This window comes from Erithacus rubecula (genome assembly GCF_903797595.1).
Source record: "Erithacus rubecula genome assembly, chromosome: 6".
NCBI classification, from domain to species: domain Eukaryota; kingdom Metazoa; phylum Chordata; class Aves; order Passeriformes; family Muscicapidae; genus Erithacus; species Erithacus rubecula.
The window spans coordinates 50,197,792-50,222,810 of NC_136688.1; the positions used below are offsets into that span (position 1 = coordinate 50,197,792).

The window sequence follows — 25,019 nt, forward strand, 5'->3', positions numbered from 1 at the left end:
TCTGTAGTTCAGATACTTCTAAAGACTAACTTTGATTTCTGATCACCAGCCTGTTTGCTGATTTGCATTTCTTCTGCATTCTAGTGAAATATCTTGTAGATCAGATCATTTTCCCCCTTCTTTTCATTTTATTTTTGTTGGTTGCTTTTTTTCTTCTTTCTCCACTGATTGTTTTCACTTTTTTCCGCACAATAACGTAGTACTTACGCATGAAAACAGTCCTGGTCAGCTCCCTTCTGCAGCTGTTCCATTGTAAAGTGCCTCTTTGTCTGAGCTCTTGTGCAACTGCTGGGATGGTGACAGTATCCCAGTCTGGCTCTAGCTGTGAATTGAGGACTGCTGATGGGCTGGTCAAGAATGAGTAATCAGTCTGCAATTAAACACTGGGAAAGAAATGGAAAATAAAGTGATGTTAAAGTGGTTGCTTACTGTCACTGCGTGCAAGTAGCAACAAATAATGTACTCATTAATAAAATTCCAATTCAGTGATGCAATTGTGCATTGTAAATGTGGGTTGCAGTTGGTTTTTTTCTGACTTTCAAGGTCATGCATTCATATTATTCTGAGCAAAAGTCATGCTACCCAGTACAGCTGCACTCTTACTTGTCACTCCAGATACAATACAAAGTAATTATTTAATGGACTGATTTTTGAGCAGCAGTACATTATAGCCTGGAACTGTAAATTAGTCTGTAAAAGTGCCTCATAAAGCAGATTGGTTTTCTGTAATTTTGGTGATGTTTTCAACTTTCTAACAAAGAGTTCTGGCATAATTGTGTTGAAGTGAGTGTTGTTGCTGTGTGGCAGTTTTGAAAAGCAATGGGGTCTTTTTTACACTCCTCTTAATCACTAACTCTTTTTTTCTTGAATTTATCAGTTGCCAGTAAGTTACTTACATCAAGATCTTTAATGTCATACTGTATTTTCTCTAATAACACTTATGGGATTAGTGTCAGCTACTAAATTTCACAACTAGCCCTGTATTGATACACATAGTATTAAGAGTGAAGTTCAAACATCAGAATTTTAAGTGATGGATAGTACTACAGAGTAAGAAAACTGCATTCAAAGTTGGTGATTTTAGTACTGGTGTTAGGCCTCTTGTGGGTAAATTGAAACTTCCACTAATTAATTTTGTTTCCACATATTCTGAAATGATGTAATTTTCCAGTTATGTAGGCTATTGGCTACTGTTGACCAGAAAAAGTAGATTTCAAAGTTTAAAGTACTCTGAGTTTCAACCAGAAGTTTTACTTATAGGACAATACATGGCTTGATATACAATGCTCTGAAACTCTTCATGGAGATGAACCAAAAACTGTTCGATGACTGCACACAGCAATTTAAAGCAGAAAAACTGAAGTAAGTTTTCATGTCAGTGTGTCTGTCTGTTCTTGAGTAATTTGTTCAGAGTGCTTTAGCTCTGAAAAACCACTGTGCCATTAGTGGAAAGTTGCCCATTTGATTCCAGTACAGCAGTGTCAAAGTTGACTTGTTATATGTGAACTTAGATCTTCTTAACAATAAGGTGTGTCATGTAGGCTTAGACTTTATACTTCTGGGGTCACCATCTTCCTAAAAATCAAGTTTCTGAGAGGAACACTGCTAATGGTGGAGCCCAGTGTAGTGGATCTGTTAAACAGTTTACTTTACATCCTGTGTTTATTTTTGCATGCTTTATTTACCCAGTGTTATGTCCTTTCATGTTGTCACTCAGTTTGTCCCAAAATACTTTCTCAGTATTTTTCAACATTGCATGGCGTGTTAGCATATCTTCGTATTATTATAAAAGTTACCTGAAATCAAGTTGTTATTCTACTGTAGTGCAGGTCTCTAGTACAAATTTTATTTGATGGAAGAATCCTGCTAAAATGCAATAGAGAAGTCAGAAGTATTGATGGTTTCAGTCTCATTTTAAGGGCTGAAAGCAGATAGTGGATACTGAAAATACCTGGATTTGAATTTCATTTTAAATTTCAAGGTAAACAGGGATTCTTTCAAGTAGTGGTACAGGTTAGACTACTTTTTTTTTAAACTGATATCCTGGAGATAGTACATATTCTCAATGTAGATTGGTGTGTCCAAGTTTTGAAGTTCCTTATTAGAATTCAAGAAGAAATGAGCTTGTACTGTAAAAAATTCTTAAGGTGTGTGTATTTATAGATGACAAAATATGAGCACTGACTCTTCAAAAAAAGGTTTTAATTCTCTTTTGCCTGATTTGCAAGTAAGTGGAACCCCTTTAAATAAGAAATCAAATCTTCTCTGATTTTTAGAAATTTTTTAGGTGATGTTCTGAGTGTGAACTAAAGCAGTGCTGAGCAATGAGCTAGCAATACAAAACCAAAATAAAAAATGTCTCACTATGTAAGAACTGAAAAGGGGGATTGTTTAAGGGTTCTTACCTCCCACCTTGAATTAACGTAATTGAGAGCTGGAGGCAAATTGTGTATGTGCTTGGATATAACTTTTTTCTTCCTTTTTTTTCTTAACACTTGGATTATCTGCTCTGTGCATTTAGAGCATTTTTAGCACTCTTAGTTCAAAATTGTTCTAATTTCTACCAGCCTTCGAAGACAGGTGATCATTCTAGTGTCTGCAAGAAAATGTTTATTTTTAAGAAAGGAAGGAAAAAAACTCCTAGATTTAACATTTTAAAATTGCATTAGGCATAAGGAAACAAACTTTTTCTACTTTGTTTAAAACAGCATTTTTGTTATCCCTCTGGGCTTGCTGCTCCCTAGAATGAGCATGGTTTTGTTGGGTACTGTTAGAGTTCAATTCAAAATGTCTCTGGCACATTTTCCTTTAACCTGTTACATGAAGCCATTGTGCTGACAAGTAAAATTCTCTGCCCTTTTCATGGTCAGTTATTGACTTCTTATTTACCAATATAAGACTCTAATACTATCAATAAAATTTATATGCTTTCAGCCTGGATCAAAACTACTTTGTTTTAATTTTCACTTTTAACAATATACGAGTACTAAAGATAAACTGGCATCAGCCAATTTGTTGCTTTCATGAAAAAATCTTGAGGTTTTTCCTGTTTAATGTTGATCTGAAATTGTGGGATATTGATATGATGCAAATTATCCTGTCAACAGTGTCGTTTTAGGCAGTAGACTCAGACAGGTATAGCTAAATAATTTGTTTTATTGAGTTCTTTTACTTCTGTATGATTTTTTTTTTTTTTCAGAGAGAAGCTAAAATTGAAGGAACGGGAAGAAGCATGGGTTAAAATAGAAAATCTAGCCAAATCAAATCCCCAGGTATTTAGAAAAGATTAACATGATCATGTTTAAATACTCTAATTCTGTTAAATATCAGTGGGGAAAACAGGTCTGACTGATCATGGAAATAAAGGAATTTCACCAACTGTATTGTGAAAGATACACAATAAAAGTACTTTTCAAACTTGTAACCTTTCTCTTGTGCAAGTAATTATTTTTTTAAAAACAAGGTTTCTGAAAAGTATGATATGAAGTACCTTTTCCTTTCCTTATAATAGGACTTATACCATATTGCGGTTTGAAAAGTTATTGTGCAAAAATTATGGAAAAATATAGAGAGGCCATAATTGGTTTCTCTTGAAAAGCTGTTTTGCAAACAATGCATTACAAAAGAGATCTTGCTGCCAACTGTGAGTTTTGACTGGTCAGTTTTCCTTTGTGTCCAATGGATTAAAGTAATATTGTATGTTCTTGTCTGATGCATTTGTTCTCATACTTGAACTGGGCCAGTCTGCTGCTGAACTTGCTCCTCAGGCCTTTCCTAAAGGGAAACATCCTGTCCAGCATTATTTGATATGACTCAAATAATGATAAACAAACAAAGGTCCTTTAGAGTATTCATTGTATTTTGAAATTATGGGAGAAGGAAATGGTTTGGCTTGGGTTCCCCACGCCACCCCCCTTCATATGCTTGGAGTTTGCTGCCAGTTTTCTTTTGTCTCAATCATACAGTTCTCTGCTATGAACAAAAAACCTCCAAGCATTTTAATTGCTTTGCAGCCAGAATTCTATTATACTGTAACAAGAAACTTAATGTATTGTGCATTTCCAACACCATCTAGCTGAGTTTAAAGTGGTGAAAGAGGGAGAAATGGTACTCTGTAAACAGAAGTGGGACACTTTCTGATCTCAGTGCTATTCTAAAACAGAAAGCATGAAGTAATCTCTTTTTCTAAGAGGAAATTAGTAGGTTTTTTTTCCTCTTAGGTCATTTGTCAGGGAACAATTACTAAACTGCTTGAGTAAAATCTATTAAAATTAATGAAATGCCAGTTGACAACAGATCAATCACATTAATCAAAAAGGACTATTCATATGAATGCAATAATTGACTTTGAGCAACAAAACATTTCTCCAAAACATTCTCTAATGACATAAGTCATACAAAAGTCTTGCTTGAAGAGTTCTTCATATTCATGGTCATTTGCTATCACAAATTATAAGCTAGTACATGTTTGGCTAAATAAGTGGATTGAGTTGTACAAAAATTCAGAGTTCTACAGTATCAGTTTCCTTTTATTTCCAAGGAATTTTTTGTAAATATATTTTCTTGTACTGGTTAAAACCACCCGTATACAATATGTTCTGCATAGTCTGTCTGCTTGAAGAAAGCTAATATTTGGAAGAAATTTAAAATTAAAATTATTGAATGCTCCACTGAATTGACATAAGGATATAAAATGCTTTTCACATAAGGATATAAATGCTTTTAATGCTTTAGATAATGGATTTTTAAGAGTTTCTTTTTTCCTGGAATGTTTGTTAACTTTTTAGTTTGTCTAATGACTGATGATTCTTGTTCAGAGCTGTTCCTGATTCTGCATCACAGAAAAGTACAATATAAGATTTTACATCACTATAATTATATTTATAAGTCCTTGCTATTAGGTTTTAAAAGAATCTTTCTCATCTGCATTAAGTTATTTGTACACTCAGATACCAAAATATTTATGAGGAAAAACTGATGAAAAAGTCTGTGTGTGCATGTGAATAAATTCTGAATTCAAAACAATATATACCTCATCTGAATTAAAATAAGATCTGATGTATTGAGATTACTGGACAACCAAGATTTTGGTTTTTTAAAAATTCCTATAAGACTTTTATAGTTGTTTTACTTTTCCAAGACAGAAAAGTTTTATATTTTGGTTTGAAATTATATTAAATGTGTATTAGATATATTTGGTCTTTTAACAGTGTACTTTTTCTTCCAAAACAAAATTGCATCAGCAAATAAAATGGTTGTGTTTGGATTACTACATTGCTCACAGAGCAATTGACTATGTATTAATAAGGTTTCAAATAACTGATTGCCAAAGTAGATATGCAATACTGACAAAATCTGAGTATTTTAAAATTGAGTCTGAGATAATCAAACTATGTTCTTTTTTAATGCTGACTGCATTTTTCAGCAGGATATTTCTGCCAAGTGTGAAAGTATTGGAGTTCCATTCTGAAATCTATTACTTAGTCCCTGGAAGCATTAAATATTGAAGTTAAATAACTAGTCATATCATTCAAATGCTCAAATACACTCCTAGTATTTAGTTACTGCAACTAAGAATGATTTTTTTTAACATTTTGCATTTTATTAGTACCCAACATACAGTGACACGAGTTTGCTGAACAGTCCTGTTGCAATGGAAACAGATGGGCCTTTAATTGAAGATTTGCAGACGCTGAAAAAGACAGTGAAAGAAGAGGCTTGTCAGGTAAAGCCTTGTGAAGATGACAAAGTACTCCAGTTTATGAGTTAATTTCCTAAAGTAGCTGATAATCCTAAATTTGGCTTGTATTTTCAGCCCAGTAACCATTTGTTCTATAATAATATGCTTCATCAGGGCTGCTACTTTCAAGTGATAGTGTAGCAGCCAGAAATAGTGTTATATTTCTAATCCCTGTGAATCTGCTGTAGTCTCTTTTAAGGTTTCTTCTTAGAAATTTTGTTTTTATTTTCACTTAGAAATAGCTTTTTGTGTCATTTATGAGAGCAATGATTATCCTTCAAGTATGTGCTATAGCTAAAATCTATGACATCATGTTCTAATCTCTTCTCTATATAATGGTTTAGATTTTTCATAAGAAAAGCTTGTCAGCACTAGAATCTAACTAAATTTTACTCATTTTTTTTTTGTTATTCAGAGCCTTCATAGTGGTTAAAGCTCTTGAGTTTTAAAAAATATGTTAAGTGTGTGTTTTGCCATTCATGGGTCTTCTTCCTCAGTCCACCATCTGTCAGGTTCTGTTACCCACTGCCGGGTGAGGACTCTCAAGGTTATTTTCATCTTTTTTGGCTTTAGTTAGTTCTCAGTAATATTCATGACTTTTTAATTTAACATCAGTTAAGTGGCATTATAATACCAATGTTGAAACTAGAGATTTCAATTTAGAGCTGGTGGAAAATGGAGAGATGCCAGGTAACATTGCAGCATCATTAAGATTTCTGGAAGAAATATGTAATACATAGTACTATAAATCTCTCTTAAACCAGCAAAGTCAAAACTTAGATAAATGGACCCAGAAAGAACAGTTGAGTTTGGACATAAAGTCTGTTAATTTGAACCAATGTATCCTTAATTTGAACCTTAGTGTATAAGACAATAAAAATAAGCATGTGGTCAACCTAAGCTCGTAAATTACTGTGTAAAAATTCTACTGTCATTATCCTGCAATATTATATTTTACTTATTATTTGTTACATGGCATTTTGGGTGAAGGTTGAAATTAAAAGAAATGCTGCGATACCTCTAAGGCACACTCAGGGATTGCTGTTACTTAAACAATTGCCTATGTCCCAGTGCATTACATGTAAACCTTGGTGGCTGAATCACATCCCTCTCCAGGGCAATGAACAACAGTAGCATTACCCTGAGTGGGAATGATGGATAGAACTAGTCAGTGAAGAGCACCAGGTTGAATAAAGTTTCTAAACCTCTGCTTTTCTTCATACCTTGGATAGCTTAGCCTACATGAGGGAGAAAGGGGCATGCTTTTACTTGCTCCAGAGCCTAGAATCTGTTCTAGTGGAGAAAGGTGGATACAAAATTATTTAGAAAAAATGAGTACTGCATAATTATAGAGTTGTGTTGATCATAGTGTCCATCTTTCACTGTGCTATTTCCTAACACTTAACAAAATATTTTCTCAGGGTTTATGAGACCTTCACTTTCTGTCCTGGCCAGAGGGCATTAAAATTCCTACTTCCTAAGTCTGAGTGGTGTAACATCAGTTCTAGAAGAAAAGCAGCCAGAGTAGAATTCTGTGCTCATTATTGGGACAAGACGTTAAGAACAAAATTCCCAGTCCCAGCTACTGGAGGAGTTTGAGGATTTGGGCCATTATTATACAATATAAAATGCAGAAACATTAATGTCAGCCCAGATTAGAACAAAGGACTCTCATCTAGGTCTTACATTCTTTTCTACAAAGAATTCAACCATGAGGTATAAAGTTTGGCCTATATACAGCTTCATTGGTAGCATTCCAGCTGGAAAACTACTGCATCATATCCCTATGAATGAGCTTGATCTGCCACCACCCATGATTGTGAGGAAGGGTGGGGACGTAAAAAAATGAAATTAATGGAAAATAAACTGTAAACAAAATTCTGAAACTTAGGTTGAAACTGCTCAAGCATTCCTCAGCTGTCTTTCCAAGTGCATGCTTTCTTCCCTTTCCTTGCTCACAAAGTGTGAAAGAAGTGAGATGAGTAAAAGGTTATAAGTCAAGTTTGCAAAGAGAAAGATCTTATCCTAGCAGTGCTAATAGAATGTTTTAAATCAGGAATTCTTATTATTAGAAAAAACTAAGGGCTGCAAGAGGATGGATAAGTTTGGATCACCAGGCAGGAAAAGATTTGATTAAGGATTAGGTTATTGCAGGAAGCAGGCTACACAGCATTTGTGCATCAGCATTTGAGAGGACACTGGACAGACAATTATATATCCTTTGCTAAGTACCATCAGCAGTTGGTGTTAAAACAAGAGCTACTACAGATACCAGTTGGAAAAAAAAAAAAAAAGACAGTCAAAAGGACAGCTTTTTTTCTTAAATTAAACTTCAGGAATGAGAAACTATGTGAAGGTCTATATAGTTTCAGTGAAACTAAGGTTTATGCCAGAGCCTGACAATATAGCAGAATGTCCCTACTAAAGAGGTGATTGACTGAGGAAGGTAGATCAGGATTTTTTTCTGTATGAGACTTATGTGAGCATTTTTAGTGAATGCTCTGCCACAATCAAATTGGACCACTGTGACTCACTAACTTTGGACATACCAATAAATAAATGGTTGAGTAAAAGCCAGGCAGTTTTATTTGTAAGGACTTGTTTATAGGAAAAAAAAAAAAAAAAGGCAAAATGAGAGTAGGTGAAACAGACATGGGAACTATATAATGACACCATTATGAAGTTAAAGGTGCTTTGTTAGGAATATTGTCTGGTTTTGAGAGAGCATTGGTAAAATGGTAATGACGTCATGATTCTTAATAGCTTAGAATTTCATAGTAGTTTCTAGTTTTCCTCTTAGCAAAAAAATTGGTTTTAATACTTGAAACTGTATAGCTGGTAAAGAGGAGAATGTATAAACTTCTTTCCAGATTTTATTTCTTTTCCTGTGAGTATACTGATGGGCAAGGAGCACTCTTAAGTAATATTTAGTAATTAGTATGTTTGGCTAACTTTGTTCTATTTCTATTTCAGGCACAAAAAGATCAGAAAAAAGATCGTCCTCTTGTGCGACGCAAGTCAGAACTGCCTCAGGATATCTATACCATGAAAGCCTTGGAATCACATTGCAGAGCTGATGAATTAATATCACATGATGGGCATTAAACTATTACAGTAAAATAATATTTTGGAGGAAAAGTTGTTTTTTTTTTTTTTTCTGGACTCAGTTCTACAGTAGAACTTAATTTTTTGTGCCATACCAATCAGTTACACAAAAAAAAAGCTTTCTTCAACCCATTTCTGTAGGCAATAACTTAATAGAGTATGCAGCTCAAGATTAGTAGTTCAAACAATGGTAAATTACCCAGTTCCATTTGCAGAATATTGGGTTGACTATAATCAAGTGGACACAATTTTCTGGAGGTGTTGTCATAGTACCAACTAGCTGATAACGTGCAGTTTTTATAGTTGTATTTGAGAAAAACATTCTATAAAATCTTTCCGTCTAAATAACTGAATGACCAATAGTTGGTACTAATGATAAATGTGTGTTTTCAAAAGTATAATTATTTCAAATATAATTATTAAACTTTTTCTAGGATTTCTCAGCTTTACAGTTGTTTCAACATTATTGCTGTCTTGTTATATACCAGCCATTTTGAAAATACAATTATTCTTTCTTCTTATGAAACATGGCTTACAAACTGGTAACATTCATGACAATCCTCAGTCATCATTCCTTTCTAAGAATTCTGTAAATTAATTTCTCTTTTACTTAGGGTAAAGATATATATATATATATCTATATATACCACATCCTAATACTTTATGTAGATTTAAAGCCATATCTTCCAGTCTTTAGTGTATAATATGGCATCAGTATTCCAGATATGAACTGGTAGAAGAATTTTTCCTAAAATGAAAATTTGTTTACTATGACTGGGAATAGACTAAATATAAAATTTAATTTTAAGTTTTTTCAAGTCAATAAAATAACTCTTTCACTGTTTTCTCCCTTATCTGAGCTTTTAATACTCAGCATTTTTCTTGGGCTCTAGGAGTTCAATATTCTGTGGCAGATACTATGTGTGATTTCAGTTGCATCAGTTTTTATCTGAAAGATGAACACAACATCATAAGCTTATTAAAATTGATAAAAGGAAAAAAAAAAAGAACAGACTCTTAAATTCCATTCTGCTTCTTTTCTAAATGAGTCTAAGAGCTGAGGAGATAGTGACCATAATTTACCGTGAAAATATTTTTGTTGTTGTTGTAAAGAGCACATGTGCTGCAAATACACCTCACAAGTGAACTGAAAATGCATCTGAGTTGCTGATGATCTTCAAATGCTGCTATATATTCCACAAGATTACTTGCATGTAATGAGCTTTTTGTTGTAGATGGAAAAGCACGGGAGGAAAATCTCTTTAAAAATATAGTGCTTTGTCTTCAATATTTGATTTCTCTCAGGGTGGCCAGTATTTTGACTTACTTATCCTGCTTACAAGCTGTTTGAAATGTGTTCTGCTATTCTAAATGGGTGATTAGTTTCTTTTGTCTCTGGCAGTAACATGATATAACTTAATGTTTAATGTCTTGATGCATAAAGAGATAAAAAATGTGGCTTCTTTAAAAATAGTTTTGTTTTACTTTTTAAGGAAGTATAACATCTCCTGCATCCATAAAAAAATAAAAATATTGCTCAAAGCAGACATTCATAGTAACCTTGTGCAGATGTAGTGCCTGCTGTTTGTTGGTTGCATTTAACATTCAATTTCCAATATTTGTTACATTGTCTATTGGAAGAAAATTGTGAGTGGTAAATATTGGCTTACAACAACTAAATTTAAAGACCAACCCAACCTTTAAGTGGAATGTCCACTGTGTCTGAGAACATTTCCTGTAAAACTTGAAAAAGAAAATGCTTTACCATTAGGATAAATTATATGAAAACAGTTTAAAGATGCCTTCTACTTTTGAGGGAAAAAGGGTGCTTTTTTAATTGTGTAAAGCAACGTCTATGTATTTTGATATACCATTGTTTGAACTTCCATCTTTAGCTGGTAGATTATCAGTTACCTTTGATTTTTGGGTGTTCAGTATGTCTGTGCAAGAGATTGCTGAAAGGAATTATTCTTATGTTATCCAAGGGGGGGGGGAGGAACCCCACTGTATATCAGTGTTTGATTGATTGTGTGATACTCAATGTATAAGAACATCTTTCACTGTCTAGATTTTATTTTTATTCTTTATTGAAGATAAACACTCACCAAAAAGAGAAGCATTGTGGTCATTTAGATGCTTCAAGTTCTCTTTAAAGGCATATTTGAAATTTTGGGCCACTGAACATTTGCTTAGGCAATACTCCAAAATCTTACCACCACTAATGGTTTAGCATGTTTGTTATCAATATTTATATATTTCATATAATCTTGTACTAAACAATTCTAAAACTAATACATCCAAAATAAAAAGAAAAATTAAAGTAGAATTTTGGTGACTGTTGTTCTTCATAAAGTTCTGTCTGATACCTTCCCCCATTTTCCAAAATTGCACCTGTACATCAGGAATGTCAAAAGTAATATTACAAGTGTCTTTTTAGTGTGGCTTTAGTATGGCTTCATTTTAATATTGTACATACATTGTACCTTGTTTTATGGTAATAAGTAATAAAAATGTAGACTTCATATTTTGTACAGAATTGTCCTATGTACAGAATAAAAAGTTCCTAGAAACAGCAAAAATAGGTAAGTGGCACAATTATTTTTCATTAGACAATATCTGTAACATTATACGTTAGTGGGATGTTAAGTTCAAATGTACCTACATATTTTTTAACATTTTGTAATTCAATTTTTTGTTCTGGCATTGTTTCTGAAGAACTTCATACACCTGCCATTTAATATGCTTTTATCCAATTTTAAAACTCAAAAAAAAAAAAAAAGGTGTATTATATGGACAAATAAAGAACATGTGAATTTTACTTGCTCATCATGAAATTAAGTTTAACACAAGGTGTTTGGGGCTGTGCTCAGATTATCACTGCTAGCAGAATTCATCTGTACAAATTAAATTCATATATTTCACAAAACAAAGAAAAATTATGGAAAGGCTATTAGGGTGAAAAAAAAGCAGGAATAATTGATATTCAGTAGAAAAAGCAGACTACCTGTAGAGCAGCAATCGGTACTAAAATTTGGTAATACTCCAATCTACAAATCTGAAAAATGCATTTTCATACCATAGTATTTTTCCCTTGTAACATTTCTGTATTGACAGGCTTCAAGCAAAATAACCATCAAATCTGGGATTTTATTGTGGTATTCAATACATAATCAGGTGGGCAAGGATGTGTAGGGGAAAACTGAAGTCTGCAGTAAGAGTTACCTTCTCTGCAATCCATAGAAATCTTCAAAAGAACTAAGGAAATTACTCACATAAAGCTGGGGGAGTTGGAAGGGAAACTGGGGGTTTTGTGCCTGGGATCAAGATCTGACTACTGGCTTGAGTTGTAAATGTAAAATTTGAGTTAAAAGTTAGGTCTTTATGTGGTGAAACAAACAGTTTTCTGCATGAGCTGAGTAGTAAACTCACCAAATCGTGAATGAAAAACACGATTTTGAAACAACTGAGGATTCAGTTACTCATTTTTGGAAATCAGGGTTAAATACAGCTCAAAATATAATGTTTTAAAATACTGACAGCGATGACATTTTTTACATAAAAATACTTTACTGAGTTGCCAGCTTGTTCAGGAAATTACCTTGAATCCTTTCCCTCTAAGGGAATTAGTCTCAGGGGCTTTGACCAGCAGCCTTTTTTGGCATTGCTTTCATAGTTTGGCTTTGTAGAATTGAAAAGAAAGGTGCTAGTGTAGCACATATTGCTTGTGTTTGGAGATGTGTTCATTTGCTTTCTGCACCTCACAAACATCCTTACAGGAGATAGCTGTGATTTAGGTTCTCTCAGTGTTTTGGATCCTTTTATGGGCCACCCACCTAAAAGTGGAGCACTTCTGCCCCTTGGATCTTGTGCTTACTGTGTGCAGTGATTGTGGAGCCTCTGACTGTGTATAGCTAATTAAGAACTGCTGTTCTAATTACCATATCCCTGTCTCCCTGGATTATAGCTTCTTTTCTATGAGGAGGCTTGGCTTGAGCTGTCTTTAATTCATGAAATAAAACTTTGATGTAGTTAAACATTTTGTATGAACAAATTCCCAAGGGAGAATTTACTGCAGAGCTCAAAGGAAGCAGTGCACTGTTCTTGCACACCTCACTGAAGAGCAGCACTGTCAGCTGGAGCCAGGCACTCGGGACTGCATTCATCCCACCCTGCAGGGGTCTGCACACACACAGGAAGATTTGTGAGCAGTGACACTGTGGTGAGGAGCGGACAGGGCAGTCACATAATTGCCTTGAGCTGTTTTAGGCATTTTTGTGATCCAAAAAACCACACTGAGAGGGTTCCTGCTAGCATGAAGGCCTTGCCATAGTAATTTTTCTAGTACACTTGCTGTAGAATTAAAGAGGCAGGAGGACTATAGATGGGAAAGGAGGTGATTTGCTCTAATGGTTACTTGGGGTTTTTTCCTTTGTTTTTGGTCTCAAATACTACTAAATTAATACTAAGTATAGACAAACCTGCTGAAGTTGTTTCTTTTATAACTTACAAAAAGTTTTCTTTCTATATACATTGTACTGCATTTGCTAGGATTAAGTCTTGTATCGTGACAAGTCCTATTCTCATTATGATTCTCTGAAACACGTGTCTTTAGTTAAATTATATGGAAATGTGTAGTATTGGCAATCTTGCCTTTTGTATGGCTGATTTCAAAGGCCTCTCACGCCTGTAATAAGGGCCAGGTCTTTTGTGCAGCCAGGAAATAATTAACTAGAACCAAATCAAGGCAAATTATTTTTCACCCAGATGGAGAAAGTGAAGCCTTTTTTCTCTCTGTAGGCTTTGACTGCAGAAGAGAACTTGTGTAGGAAGTTAGTTTATCTTGTCTCTGCTTCAATTTCTAACTTAATTTGCATCTACTTCCTGCTTCCCTTAGCATAGTAGATAAGGCTGAAGGCAGAATTAAAGGAATACAAAGTCTCTGCCTACACTGGCTTTTAGTTGCAAGTAGCCTAACACTATCTAACACTTAAATATCAGAATTCAAGACTTCTTGCATGTGAAGCATTTCTGATTTTAAAACATACAGTAGGATGAGACTTGTTGAGGGATTTTTGACCATACTTTCTCTGCAAGTCAGCAACAATATATAGAAATACTTGAATTTTTATTTCCTATCCCTGTCCTTTCTTCTACTTCCTTATTTTCCTTATTTGCATTTTTCCTGGCAACAGTTTTACACCAGGGAGATACTGTATCTTGCTTTGTAAACTACAAAAATTCTGTGACAGTTTGGCAGAGCAGATGATGACTGCTTCAGAAGAACATGCATGCCAGGACTTGGAACCATTGCTTGAGCTCACCTCCAAAGAGATGCCCAAGTTACACTTGAGATGTATCTAGATTGCTTAGCAATATTATCAACACCCTTTTAATCTCCACATCCAGAATGTTAATTTAACCTGTGGGTTTGGGGTGCTTGGCCTGTACTGGTGCTTACTATGTGGATGTAAGAAGCAGCTAATTCTCCCTGCTTTATAAAGCTGTCAGCCAAGACCAGATACAGGATAGCCTTGGTGGAATTCAGACAGACATGCAAAGTTAACGTTTTTTTTCATATGAAACACAATCCTTAAACAACCTGCACGTAGAAGAATTACAAGGTGTGAGCAAACGACTTTGGAAAATTTAAATAGGTGAGTGTTGTGTTAAACACTGTCTCAGTAACCATTCTGTGAACAGAGAATTCAGAGAAGTATCTACCACTATTTTTCTTCACCAAAAAATTGACCTCTTGGGGGGAGAGGAGGGCTTTAAATAGGTTTGATTCATTAAAAAAAAAAAAACCAAAAAAAAACTAAACAAACAAAAAACTCTGTTAGTTTTGGTGCTTGCAGTTGAAGCTTGGTTGTTGAACAAATAATTTTTCTTCCAGACAAGAATGTTCGAGATTTTTATTATTTAAGAAATCTGTCTTTTCAAAGTTAAATTGGACTCATAAATACTTTAGGAGCTTGCCTGAGCTTTTTCCCTTGATAGAAATGGAGGAGTTGGGATATGTGGGTGGGCTTTCCACATTTCTAGTGTCATAGTGTAGTGTCAGCCTTAATGCTGAGTTACACTTGTGTAGAAGTGTGCAGATCAGGTCTTCCTTTGCCAGGCAGGATATTCCACCCCAGCTTCCTTCTTGGGCAGTACATCTGAACAGAACCTGGGCTGGGGGTCTCTGCATTTCCCTGTGTATTTATTGAGGAAATGCGTGGGAGGTTCAGATGAAGTTTTGTATGGTTGCTTTGCTTTTCTTTCGGGGACAACATTCCCTTTTCTATCCCTATATGAGCAAAAACTGCAATTTCAGTCTGTGGGCCAGCCACAATCCCTAGTGTACTTTTGGGGAGTCAGTGAAGTTGCTTTTGAACTTCACTGCCCCCTCCCCTCTCCCAGACACCTCCAAATGGCAGCGAGGACTGGGGGACAAGGAAGAATGGGATTGTCCATCTGAGCAGCAGTGAGTTAAACTCATCTAATACCTCAATCAGTCAAATAGTGACAGCTGTAACATGTTTAGGATTTTTTTAAATTAAATCCTTAAATTCTTTATTTTTTTATTAGAATCCCTTTCTCACTGATATATTCTTTGTTCCCATCTCCTTTTATGTCCTTTGCTTTTGGGAAGCAGTCTCACAAAAGACTGGGGTTAATGGTTTGGGTGCTGGATTCATTAAACCAATTAGCACAGCTGGCTGACTGGGCCGGGTATGTAAAGCACCAGAGATACTTCACTGAAGAAGCCATACATGTCCTGCTGCTTTCTTCATGGGAATATGTAATTTTTGCCACCTGACCTTATGGCTTCTGGCTTAATTTTTCACATGAAATAAACATTATTTTCCTTCGGACAAATGAGCCTCGGGCCTGCTTTATCTTCCGGGTAAGGAGGCTGCAGCAGAACACTCCCGGCTGCTGCTGCCAGGCCAGTAGGGGGGAAGTTGTTGCCTTCCCCTTTCCGCTCAAATCCCGCTCTCTCCTTCCAGAATAAACCTAAATAAATTCTAATTAAACCACTGTGTGAAACCCTTCAGTAACTAAAAGCAGCTTACAAGAAAGACACAGGAGCTTTCTACAAGAACATGTAGTGACAGATCAAGGGGAATGGATTGAAAGTGAAAGAGAGTAGGTTTAGATTAGCTACTAGGAGGAAATTCTTTACAGCGAGGATGGAGGAACGGGTCTCCCAGAGAAGCTGTGGATACCCATCCCTCACAGCGCTCTAGGCCATGCTGGATGGGGCCCTGAGCAGCCTGGTCCAGTAGAAGGTGTTGCTGCCTAGGGCAGGCGTGCTGAAACTAGATGATTTTTAGGGTCTCTCCCAAGTTAACCCGCTCCATGGCTCTGCGCGTAGGGGGCGGCGGGGAGCGGCGGCAGCGCGGGCGGGGCCGAGCGGGGCGGGGCGCCCGTCCCAGGCTCCCCCGCGGCGCGGCCGGGCGGGCGGGGCTGGCGGCGCGGCGGGCGGGCACAGCCGGGGCGCGGCCGGGCGGGCGGAGCGCGGTGCCGGCCGGTGTCCCTCTGCTTCGGCATGTCCGACTCCGGCGGCGGCGGGGGCGGCGGCCCCGGCGGCGAGGAAGGCGGCATGGAGGTGTCGGGCTCGGCGGTGCAGAATGTGGCCGACGTGTCGGTGCTGCAGAAGCACCTGCGCAAGCTGGTGCCGCTGCTGCTGGAGGATGGCGGCGAGGCGCCGGCGGCGCTGGAAGCGGCACTGGAGGAGAAGGGCGCCCTGGAGCATATGCGCAAGTTCCTCTCCGACCCGCAGGTCCACACGGTGCTGGTGGAGCGCTCCACGCTCAAAGGTGAGAAGTGGAGGCGCCGCGGTGGCAAAATGGCCGCTGCCGGCCGCAGCCGCCGCCCTGCCGCGGGTGGGAGGGGCGCGCCTCCGCCGCGGCCGCGCTCCGCCTCAGCGCGGCTCCGGCCGGGAATCGCCGGGCAGGGCACCGCGGGCCCGCTCCGCCTCAGCGCGGCTCCGGCCGGGAATCGCCGGGCAGGGCACTGCGGGTTCGCTGTCGGGCTCGGGCGCAGCACAGCCTGGGCGGTGGGTGCGTCCCGCTGGCCGCCGCCCGGCCCGGCCTCCCCCGCCGCCTTTGTTCTGCGGTCCGGGGCGGATGCTCGGCAGGGCTGTGGGCTGGCCGTGGGCGCAAACCCGTCTCGTTCTGCTTGGAAACGCACTCAAAGTGCTTCGTCAGTCGGCCGTGGCACCGCTCCTGCGGCAGCCGGGCTGCTCGGGAAGTGCCCAGGAGGGCAGCCGCTCTGAAACAGAGCCAGAGCGCCAAAACCCCGGATAAAGGGAAAAATACCCACAGCCTGAATCGACCTGTAAAAAGCGTTGTTTCACGGTTAATTAGTGAGTTCCTGTAGTTGACGAACAAAAATGTGGACTTTGCCGTGCCTTTGTTGAGTTAGCAATGCCTGGTGGCTGTGCTGCTTATGCTCGGAACCGCATCAAATGCTGCATGAAATACTGCAGCTAAACTGAGACCCTGGCTTGGGTGTCTTTGTCACTCACATGCTGCTCTTAACTGCACGTTTATTTCGAAAATGACTTGCCAACAAATCTGTTGCTGAATAGGCTCTAACTGTCACAGAATGCAGCCTAATGAACAGTGACAAAATACAGCTAGGTTTCATCAATAATGCAGGCTATTAAACAAGTCTCTACGGTCTGCAGATGGCTGGCTACCTGCCTGCCGGCGTGAGCTTGCAAAATTCTATGAAGCTTCTGGATCACTACTTCTAATGAACAGGTGGTTCTGTTCCTGTATATATCAAATCCTAATAAAGTCACATTTCATAATGCATTATTTAACTTGTCAACAGAAACGGTTTAACATCCTGATATGTCCTGCAATTGATGCACACAGAGATAAATATCAAGAAGATTGTTTCATTCACTATATATTCATTATAAACTTCAGATGTTGCTTAAAAATACCCCATTGTTGCTTATTTTTTGCCTATTTCCAGATTATCCTCCTTTTTCCCCTTCCTGGGTTTCAGACTTCTTTCTCAGTAGGGTTAATATTCTAGAAGAGAACAAAAGAACAACTGCCTTTATGAATTCATGAGGCAGTGTTTAATAAGATTTAAAGAAAACCATTTAATATTAATGTAGTTGATTTCTGCTTTTTTGCCATGCCTGGATCATGAGAATTGTTATTCCTGGTTATGGTTGGAAGTAGTAAAGATAGTAGTGATCAGTTGTCTCCAGGCTCATGACATAGATATTGTTATATATGTTTGTATAAAAAGAAATCAAGAGACTCATTTCATGTTTCAAAAGCCAGATACTAATTTATGATGCACAGAGGCCATTTCTGTCCAAGTCTTCTGGTGTAATAGCAGTTACTTGGGCAGAGTGGGTTTTATGAATAACAGCCAGGTGTTCAAACTTAACAGCAGCATATGGAAAGCTCTGACAGCATTGCTATTATTGAAGCTTAAGTCCATGGAGACTGCATAGCATGAAGTAGACTACTGATTACAAGTACAATGAAATAGAAGCCTTATTTCTGCATAATGAAAGCTTCTCTCTGGTATCACCTGCTCCCCAGCCTGCCAGCTGCTCTCATACAGGTTCCTGTGGTCTCAATTGCTGTGTTATTCTGTGCTGTGTTGTTCTGGTGCTTGGGGTCACAAATGTGAGACTCTGTGAGGCTGTATTCCTAAGGACTGAACAAAATCAGAGCAGGACAGTGTGCTATAATGTGTCCAGTCACGGTGTGTCCCCCAACAGGGAGTAACCTTCTGCACTGAAATCACTGCATTGCAGCACGACTGCCTGCATCTCCAGCAATTACATCATCTGTGATGCACTGGCTGTGCTAATGCCTGAGTACTTCCCATGGCTTGGCTTTTTATTCTGTCAAAAGATTTTATTCTTTTGTTCGGAGACTTAATTTCCGAATTATTTTCAAAGATATCTGAAAATACAAAGTCATCTTTGAAAGAAAAAAAGCAGTTGTTTAATGTTCTCGCTGAAGCATAGTTGTCTTAGCAACATATCTCTGCAAATAAATGCACATTCTGTTTTGCAGATTTCTCTCTCAGAATGTGAGTTATAATTCACGTACTGTAATGTTTTATTATTTTTATAGCAACCTAAATCTTAATGGAGTTTTCTTTAAAGACAATGAACCCATTCTGCATCTGAGAGATATTACAAAGCTACATTTGACCTAATTTAGTTAATTAAGTTGGTGTGGAGCTTAAAGGTTAGAAAATAGTCTGGTACTAGCAGAAGGTGGTTGAGAGGGATGGCATATGTGTTAGACATTAAGTATTTCTTACATACTATGTTTTTTTGCAGAGGATGTGGGAGATGAAGGAGAAGAGGAAAAAGAGTTCATTTCCTACAGTATCAGCACTGACATTCATTATGGAATAAAGTCAAACAGGTGAATTAGTGAAATAAATTTTAACATTTCTACTCTATGTATGTAAAACCTGCACATGCAGACTTATCTGCTTTATCTACAAATTCACCTCCAGTTTACCTAGTGCTTTCAGGCAGTTTTTTTTCAAGTGGGACAATAGCTTCTCAAGGCAGAGGCTTTGATAAAAAAAGGGTGTGTCATGAGGCTGAAAGGAATGGACCTAGGACTTCTAGTTCTGGGGCTAAAGAAACAGTTCTATTAATTTTGGCATACTTGTTGCTGTAACTTACACAACTTGGGTTCAATATCCTTTGGTTATGTCTGGCTCTTACATATTTGTCACTTATCTTGAGGCATATTTGGCTCTGAAGCTTTGTAAAATGTTTTCTTTAGTGTGCTCCTACTTCGGAGTCCTTATTGATAGTTCAGCTTGCTTATTGCTGAACTGTAAAGGTATATTCATTTGGAAGACTTACATTCAAGTCTCTTAGAAAAAGGATTGTGAAGTATGATGATACAGATTACCATTTGACTCCCAAACTTGCAGTCAGATAAAAGCTGTTGTGTCACTTAAGTTTCAAATGATTGGCTGGTAACTCTCTTCTCTGTCCCATAGCCTGGCGTTTATTAAACGTACAGCAGTGATTGATGCTGACAAACCAGTGTCTTCCCAGCTCAGAGTGCTCACTCTCAGTGAAGATTCTCCATATGAAACATTGCACTCTTTCATCAGCAATGCTGTTGCTCCCTTTTTCAAGTCCTATATCCGAGAATCTGGCAAAGCAGACAGGTAATTCAGTATAAATACTACATTTCTGTGCTAATGAATTAAAGTAAGTGTTTAATGCTTAAAAAAAATTTAACAAACAACTGTAATTCTTAAAGGTGAATCACGTGGATTGTTGAAGCACCCAGTTGGATATGATGTTGTTGCTGACTCTAGGGAATCAGTTCAGGTCTGAATGTGTTATGTGTGGTTTTTGGTTTGCCTTCTTACATGGAAACATCTGTGCTTTTTCAGGGATGGAGATAAGATGGCTCCTTCAGTTGAGAAAAAGATTGCAGAGCTTGAGATGGGCCTCTTGCATTTGCAACAGAATATTGAAATTCCAGAGATCAGTCTGCCAATTCATGCAACCATTACTAATGTGGCCAAGCAGTGTTACGAACGTGGAGAAAAACCAAAGGTTACAGATTTTGGTGAGAAGGCTGAGGATCCACTGTTCCTTAATCAGTTACAGTCTGGAGTCAACCGCTGGATTAGAGAAATACAAAAGGTAACCAAATAAAGACCAGGGGAGAAAAAAGCAACTAAGTAATAAGAACATATATGTAGCACTGTGTATCTTCACAGTTTAACTGGTAAAGTGCTGCTTCCTGCAGGATACTCTGAAGATCTGAGACCAGGTTTTTGAGTCACCAGAGACATTGGTCTAAGGTGACTAGGTGATTAGGCTAAGTCTGATCTAAAATTAGGGTAAACCTAGTCTAAATTTGGAATGTAGTCTAAATTGTTCTACAAATAGCCAAGAGTATGACTATTTTATGCATCTTGTAATAGGCTCAAGTAACTGGCAGTAACCCTGTGAATTTTTAAACTACTCTTCAAATCTTTATGGCAGATTGAGAGGAACACATCTGATTGGCCTGTTTTGTTAATTGCCCCTGGTGCATCCACTTCAAAATGGTTGCTCCAGCTCTGTCTTGTAATCTCATTTCAAAAGAACTGCTGTTCTGGTGTTACTCCAACAAAACATCTCAGATACCAGTCTGGCTTTTTTACCTGGGTGCACAGTAAACACCTATTGCTTATGGATCAGTGTTATCTTTTATTATTTGAGAGCATAAAACATTTGTTACCTTGCCTGGCTCATCTGTCATTAACCAGAATACAGACATTGCTCAGGAAATCAGGCAGGTGACATTTTTAGATTATGTTGAAGATAATTACATGAGGGTCCTAAAACCAGCCTTTAGGATCTCTGGAATTGCACTTGTTACATGTTACACACTGTTCCTACACCTCTCAAAGAATGAGTGCCAAACTGTCTGAGGTTGGATTATTAAAACCTAGTGGTCATTGCATGTTTCAATTATGTTTTAGTAACAGCAAGTTTTTACAATTGAAGCATATAAATTAAATGCTTTTCTCTCTCCTTTGTCTTTCTCTCCATTACTTTGAAGGTGACTAAATTAGATCGAGATCCTGCATCAGGCACTGCATTACAGGAGATAAGCTTCTGGTTAAATTTGGAGAGGGCTCTGTACCGCATTCAGGAAAAACGTGAGAGCCCAGAAGTTCTGCTGACTCTGGACATTCTGAAGCATGGCAAACGTTTTCATGCAACTGTCAGCTTTGATACAGACACAGGTAAAATATCTGTTAAATAACATTTTTCTCAAATGTCTTACAGAACTTAAACTGTTAAAAAAATTTGAACATTACGGTACAAATAACAATGCTGTTTAGAGGAACCTTGGACTAGTTACAGATAGAGATTTTGGTCAGTGAAATGAAAAGTTATATTCAAAATCTTTTCCATTTAGGTCTGAAACAGGCACTGGAAACTGTGAATGACTATAATCCACTGATGAAAGACTTTCCACTGAATGACTTGCTGTCTGCTACAGAGCTGGACAAAATCAGGCAGGCACTTGTTGCAATATTTACCCATTTGAGAAAAATCAGGAATACAAAATACCCAATCCAAAGGGCATTGCGTTTAGTGGAGGCTATTTCAAGAGATCTGAGCTCTCAGCTTCTTAAAGTGTTGGGAACCAGAAAACTGATGCATGTTGCCTATGAAGAATTTGAGAAGGTATGTTCATGGCTTTGTGATACTGGTTGCTGTAATTTTGCGTTGGACAGTGACTTTCAGGAAGCTTTTGATTTGGAAGCTAAAGTTCCTGTTCTAAAACTTTTTCCAGGTAATGGTTGCATGCTTTGAAGTATTCCAAACCTGGGATGATGAATATGAGAAGTTACAAGTTCTGCTGAGAGATATTGTGAAGAGGAAAAGGGAAGAGAACCTGAAGATGGTGTGGCGCATCAATCCTGCTCACAGGAAACTCCAGAGTCGTCTTGATCAAATGAGGAAATTCAGGCGTCAGCACGAGCAGCTGAGAGCAGTCATTGTGAGAGTCTTGCGACCTCAGGTAATCTTGGTTGTTTCCAAACAGAAAATCTGTGTGGCTTCTTCAAGAGTGTTACCATTACTTGAAGTTACCACTATAAATGTAATGTAACATTCAGTTTCCATGTTTAGTTTTGAACCCTTGCTAATAGGCTTAGCTTTAATTTCTGACTTACATTGCGTAATACATGCTCATGTTAATAAACGCAGCAAGTCTAGACATTACACAGGGGAGATTATAAGTGTTTAAATCCTTGAATTTGGCTAAACCACAGTGGAAAATGAGATTATGTTGCACAGTAGTAGTAAAGTAACAGTGTTGCACTATTTCTACTCAAAGCAGGACTGAAAGTTTGTTAAGAATTTGTCACTGATTGGTAGGGGGCTTGTGCAATGTGTTTTAAACCAACTGTATTTTGCTATTTCCAGAGAAATTTTGAAGTATCCAACTCACTAAACTATGTTTCTAATGTAGGTAACAGCTGTTGCCCAGCAAAATCAAGGAGAGGTACCTGAACCACAGGATATGAAAGTAGCAGAAGTCCTTTTTGATGCTGCAGATGCCAATGCAATTGAAGAAGTCAATCTTGCTTATGAGAATGTTAAGGAAGTAGATGGATTAGATGTTTCCAAAGAAGGTACAGAAGCCTGGGAGGCAGCAATGAAGCGCTATGATGAAAGAATTGATAGAGTTGAAACAAGAATAACAGCCCGTTTGAGAGACCAGCTCGGTACAGCAAAGAATGCCAATGAAATGTTCAGAATCTTCTCCCGGTTTAACGCCTTGTTTGTCAGACCTCACATTCGCGGTGCCATTCGTGAATACCAGACACAATTGATCCAGCGTGTGAAAGATGATATTGAGTCTCTTCACGACAAGTTTAAAGTGCAATACCCACAGAGTCAAGCGTGCAAAATGAGCCACGTTCGTGACTTGCCTCCTGTGTCTGGGTCTATAATTTGGGCAAAACAGATTGACAGACAGCTCACCGCTTACATGAAGCGTGTGGAGGATGTCCTTGGCAAAGGCTGGGAGAACCATGTGGAAGGTCAGAAGCTAAAGCAGGATGGAGACAGCTTTCGCATGAAGCTCAACACTCAGGAGATCTTTGATGACTGGGCGAGAAAAGTTCAGCAACGCAACCTTGGTGTGTCTGGTCGCATTTTCACCATCGAAAGCACTCGTGTTCGAGGTCGAACTGGAAATGTCCTGAAACTGAAAGTCAACTTTCTCCCAGAAATAATTACGCTTTCAAAAGAAGTCCGAAACCTGAAGTGGCTTGGTTTCCGTGTCCCACTAGCAATTGTCAACAAAGCTCACCAAGCAAACCAGCTCTATCCATTTGCAATTTCTCTCATTGAAAGTGTCCGCACATATGAGCGAACATGTGAGAAAGTAGAAGAGCGTAACACTATCTCACTGCTGGTCGCTGGCTTGAAGAAAGAGGTGCAGGCTTTGATTGCAGAAGGAATTGCCCTTGTGTGGGAATCATACAAACTTGATCCATACGTACAGCGCTTGGCTGAGACTGTTTTCAGCTTCCAGGAAAAGGTTTGTGTTACCTGTCAAAATTTGCAAAACTTGTACACTTATAATTCAGTAATGTGTCGTTATCCAAAAGTGTCATTGGATAGCTGAGAACTAGTTCTGCAACTCCTGGGTTAAGTAGCTGATTGAGTCAGCACAAATTGGCCAAGTGGATTGATCTCTTAGTAGTGTTAAAGCTGCTATTAGCAGTACTATTTTCATTTGATATTGCTAAAATGGATGCATTGCTGCATCCAAATAGACATGATTTAACCACCACTGAATTATTATTCTTTCCTTGATCTAACACATCAAACTAAACATCCCATTTTTCCTAAACTATCTTAGGTGGATGATCTGCTGATTATTGAAGAGAAGATAGACCTGGAAGTAAGATCATTGGAAACGTGCATGTATGATCACAAGACTTTCTCCGAAATCTTGAACAGAGTTCAGAAAGCTGTGGATGATTTAAATCTTCATTCATACTCAAATTTGCCAATCTGGGTCAATAAGTTGGATATGGAGGTAGGTTTGAGATCGAGGAGTAGTGTATGTTTAGACGTAACATTTTGTTCAGGTGCAAAATATATTTTGATTATTGTCTTACAGTCACTCAGGGTGTCTTTTCTTTATAGTCACACCAAAGACTAAATTCTCATTCTCTGAAGATTTCAATGTATTTTTGGTATGCAGAAGATTGCAAGACCTGTGTTGGGGATTTTTTTTTTGCTGTTGACTTTTAGGATCAATTAATTCAAGGGAAGTTTTGTGCTTTGAAGAAAAAAGTTTGATACAGTTTGACGGCCTAGAGGGTGATGGAAATTTGCTATCCTGGTAGCAAAGACTTGTTGACATCATATTGTTTGTTCCTGCTTGTTAAGTTTCAGGTTATTGGTCACTAGGCCAACTTCACTATGGTTAAAATTTGTTTAATTACGTTAAAGTCCACGTGGACCAGTAAAAGCTTTGATTTGTATTCAGTGCAAAACTCTTAAACCTCTTTAATCATGGAATGGTTTTGGTTGGTGGAGACCTTAATGATCATCTAGTTGCAGCCTCCATGCCATGGGCAGGGATGTCACTGATTTGGTAGCTCAAAGCCCCATCCAGCTGGGCCTGGAACACTT

General features: G+C 38.1%; 2 protein-coding genes across 4 annotated transcripts in view; both read left to right on the forward strand.

Moving 5' to 3' along the window:
- PPP2R5C (protein phosphatase 2 regulatory subunit B'gamma) overlaps positions 1–11,663 on the forward strand; it is a 75,140-nt gene extending 63,477 nt beyond the window's left edge. For 2 of the 3 annotated variants that reach the window (XM_079309755.1, XM_079309757.1), the window contains 4 exons: positions 1,261–1,362; positions 3,200–3,272; positions 5,609–5,725; positions 8,714–11,663. In XM_079309755.1, coding sequence (XP_079165881.1) covers positions 1,261–1,362; positions 3,200–3,272; positions 5,609–5,725; positions 8,714–8,845 — 424 coding nt within the window. In that variant the 3' untranslated portion in view covers positions 8,846–11,663. The remainder of the gene's footprint in view (positions 1–1,260; positions 1,363–3,199; positions 3,273–5,608; positions 5,726–8,713) is intronic. The other variant, XM_079309756.1, reaches the window with a different exon arrangement.
- A 4,634-nt stretch (positions 11,664–16,297) lies between these two features.
- Positions 16,298–25,019, forward strand: part of DYNC1H1 (dynein cytoplasmic 1 heavy chain 1) — a 44,585-nt gene continuing 35,863 nt past the window's right edge. The window contains exons 1-9 of the mRNA XM_079309758.1: positions 16,298–16,650; positions 19,161–19,248; positions 19,844–20,017; positions 20,249–20,504; positions 21,412–21,598; positions 21,775–22,046; positions 22,156–22,383; positions 22,837–23,913; positions 24,238–24,417. Coding sequence (XP_079165884.1) covers positions 16,380–16,650; positions 19,161–19,248; positions 19,844–20,017; positions 20,249–20,504; positions 21,412–21,598; positions 21,775–22,046; positions 22,156–22,383; positions 22,837–23,913; positions 24,238–24,417 — 2,733 coding nt within the window. The 5' untranslated portion in view covers positions 16,298–16,379. The remainder of the gene's footprint in view (positions 16,651–19,160; positions 19,249–19,843; positions 20,018–20,248; positions 20,505–21,411; positions 21,599–21,774; positions 22,047–22,155; positions 22,384–22,836; positions 23,914–24,237; positions 24,418–25,019) is intronic.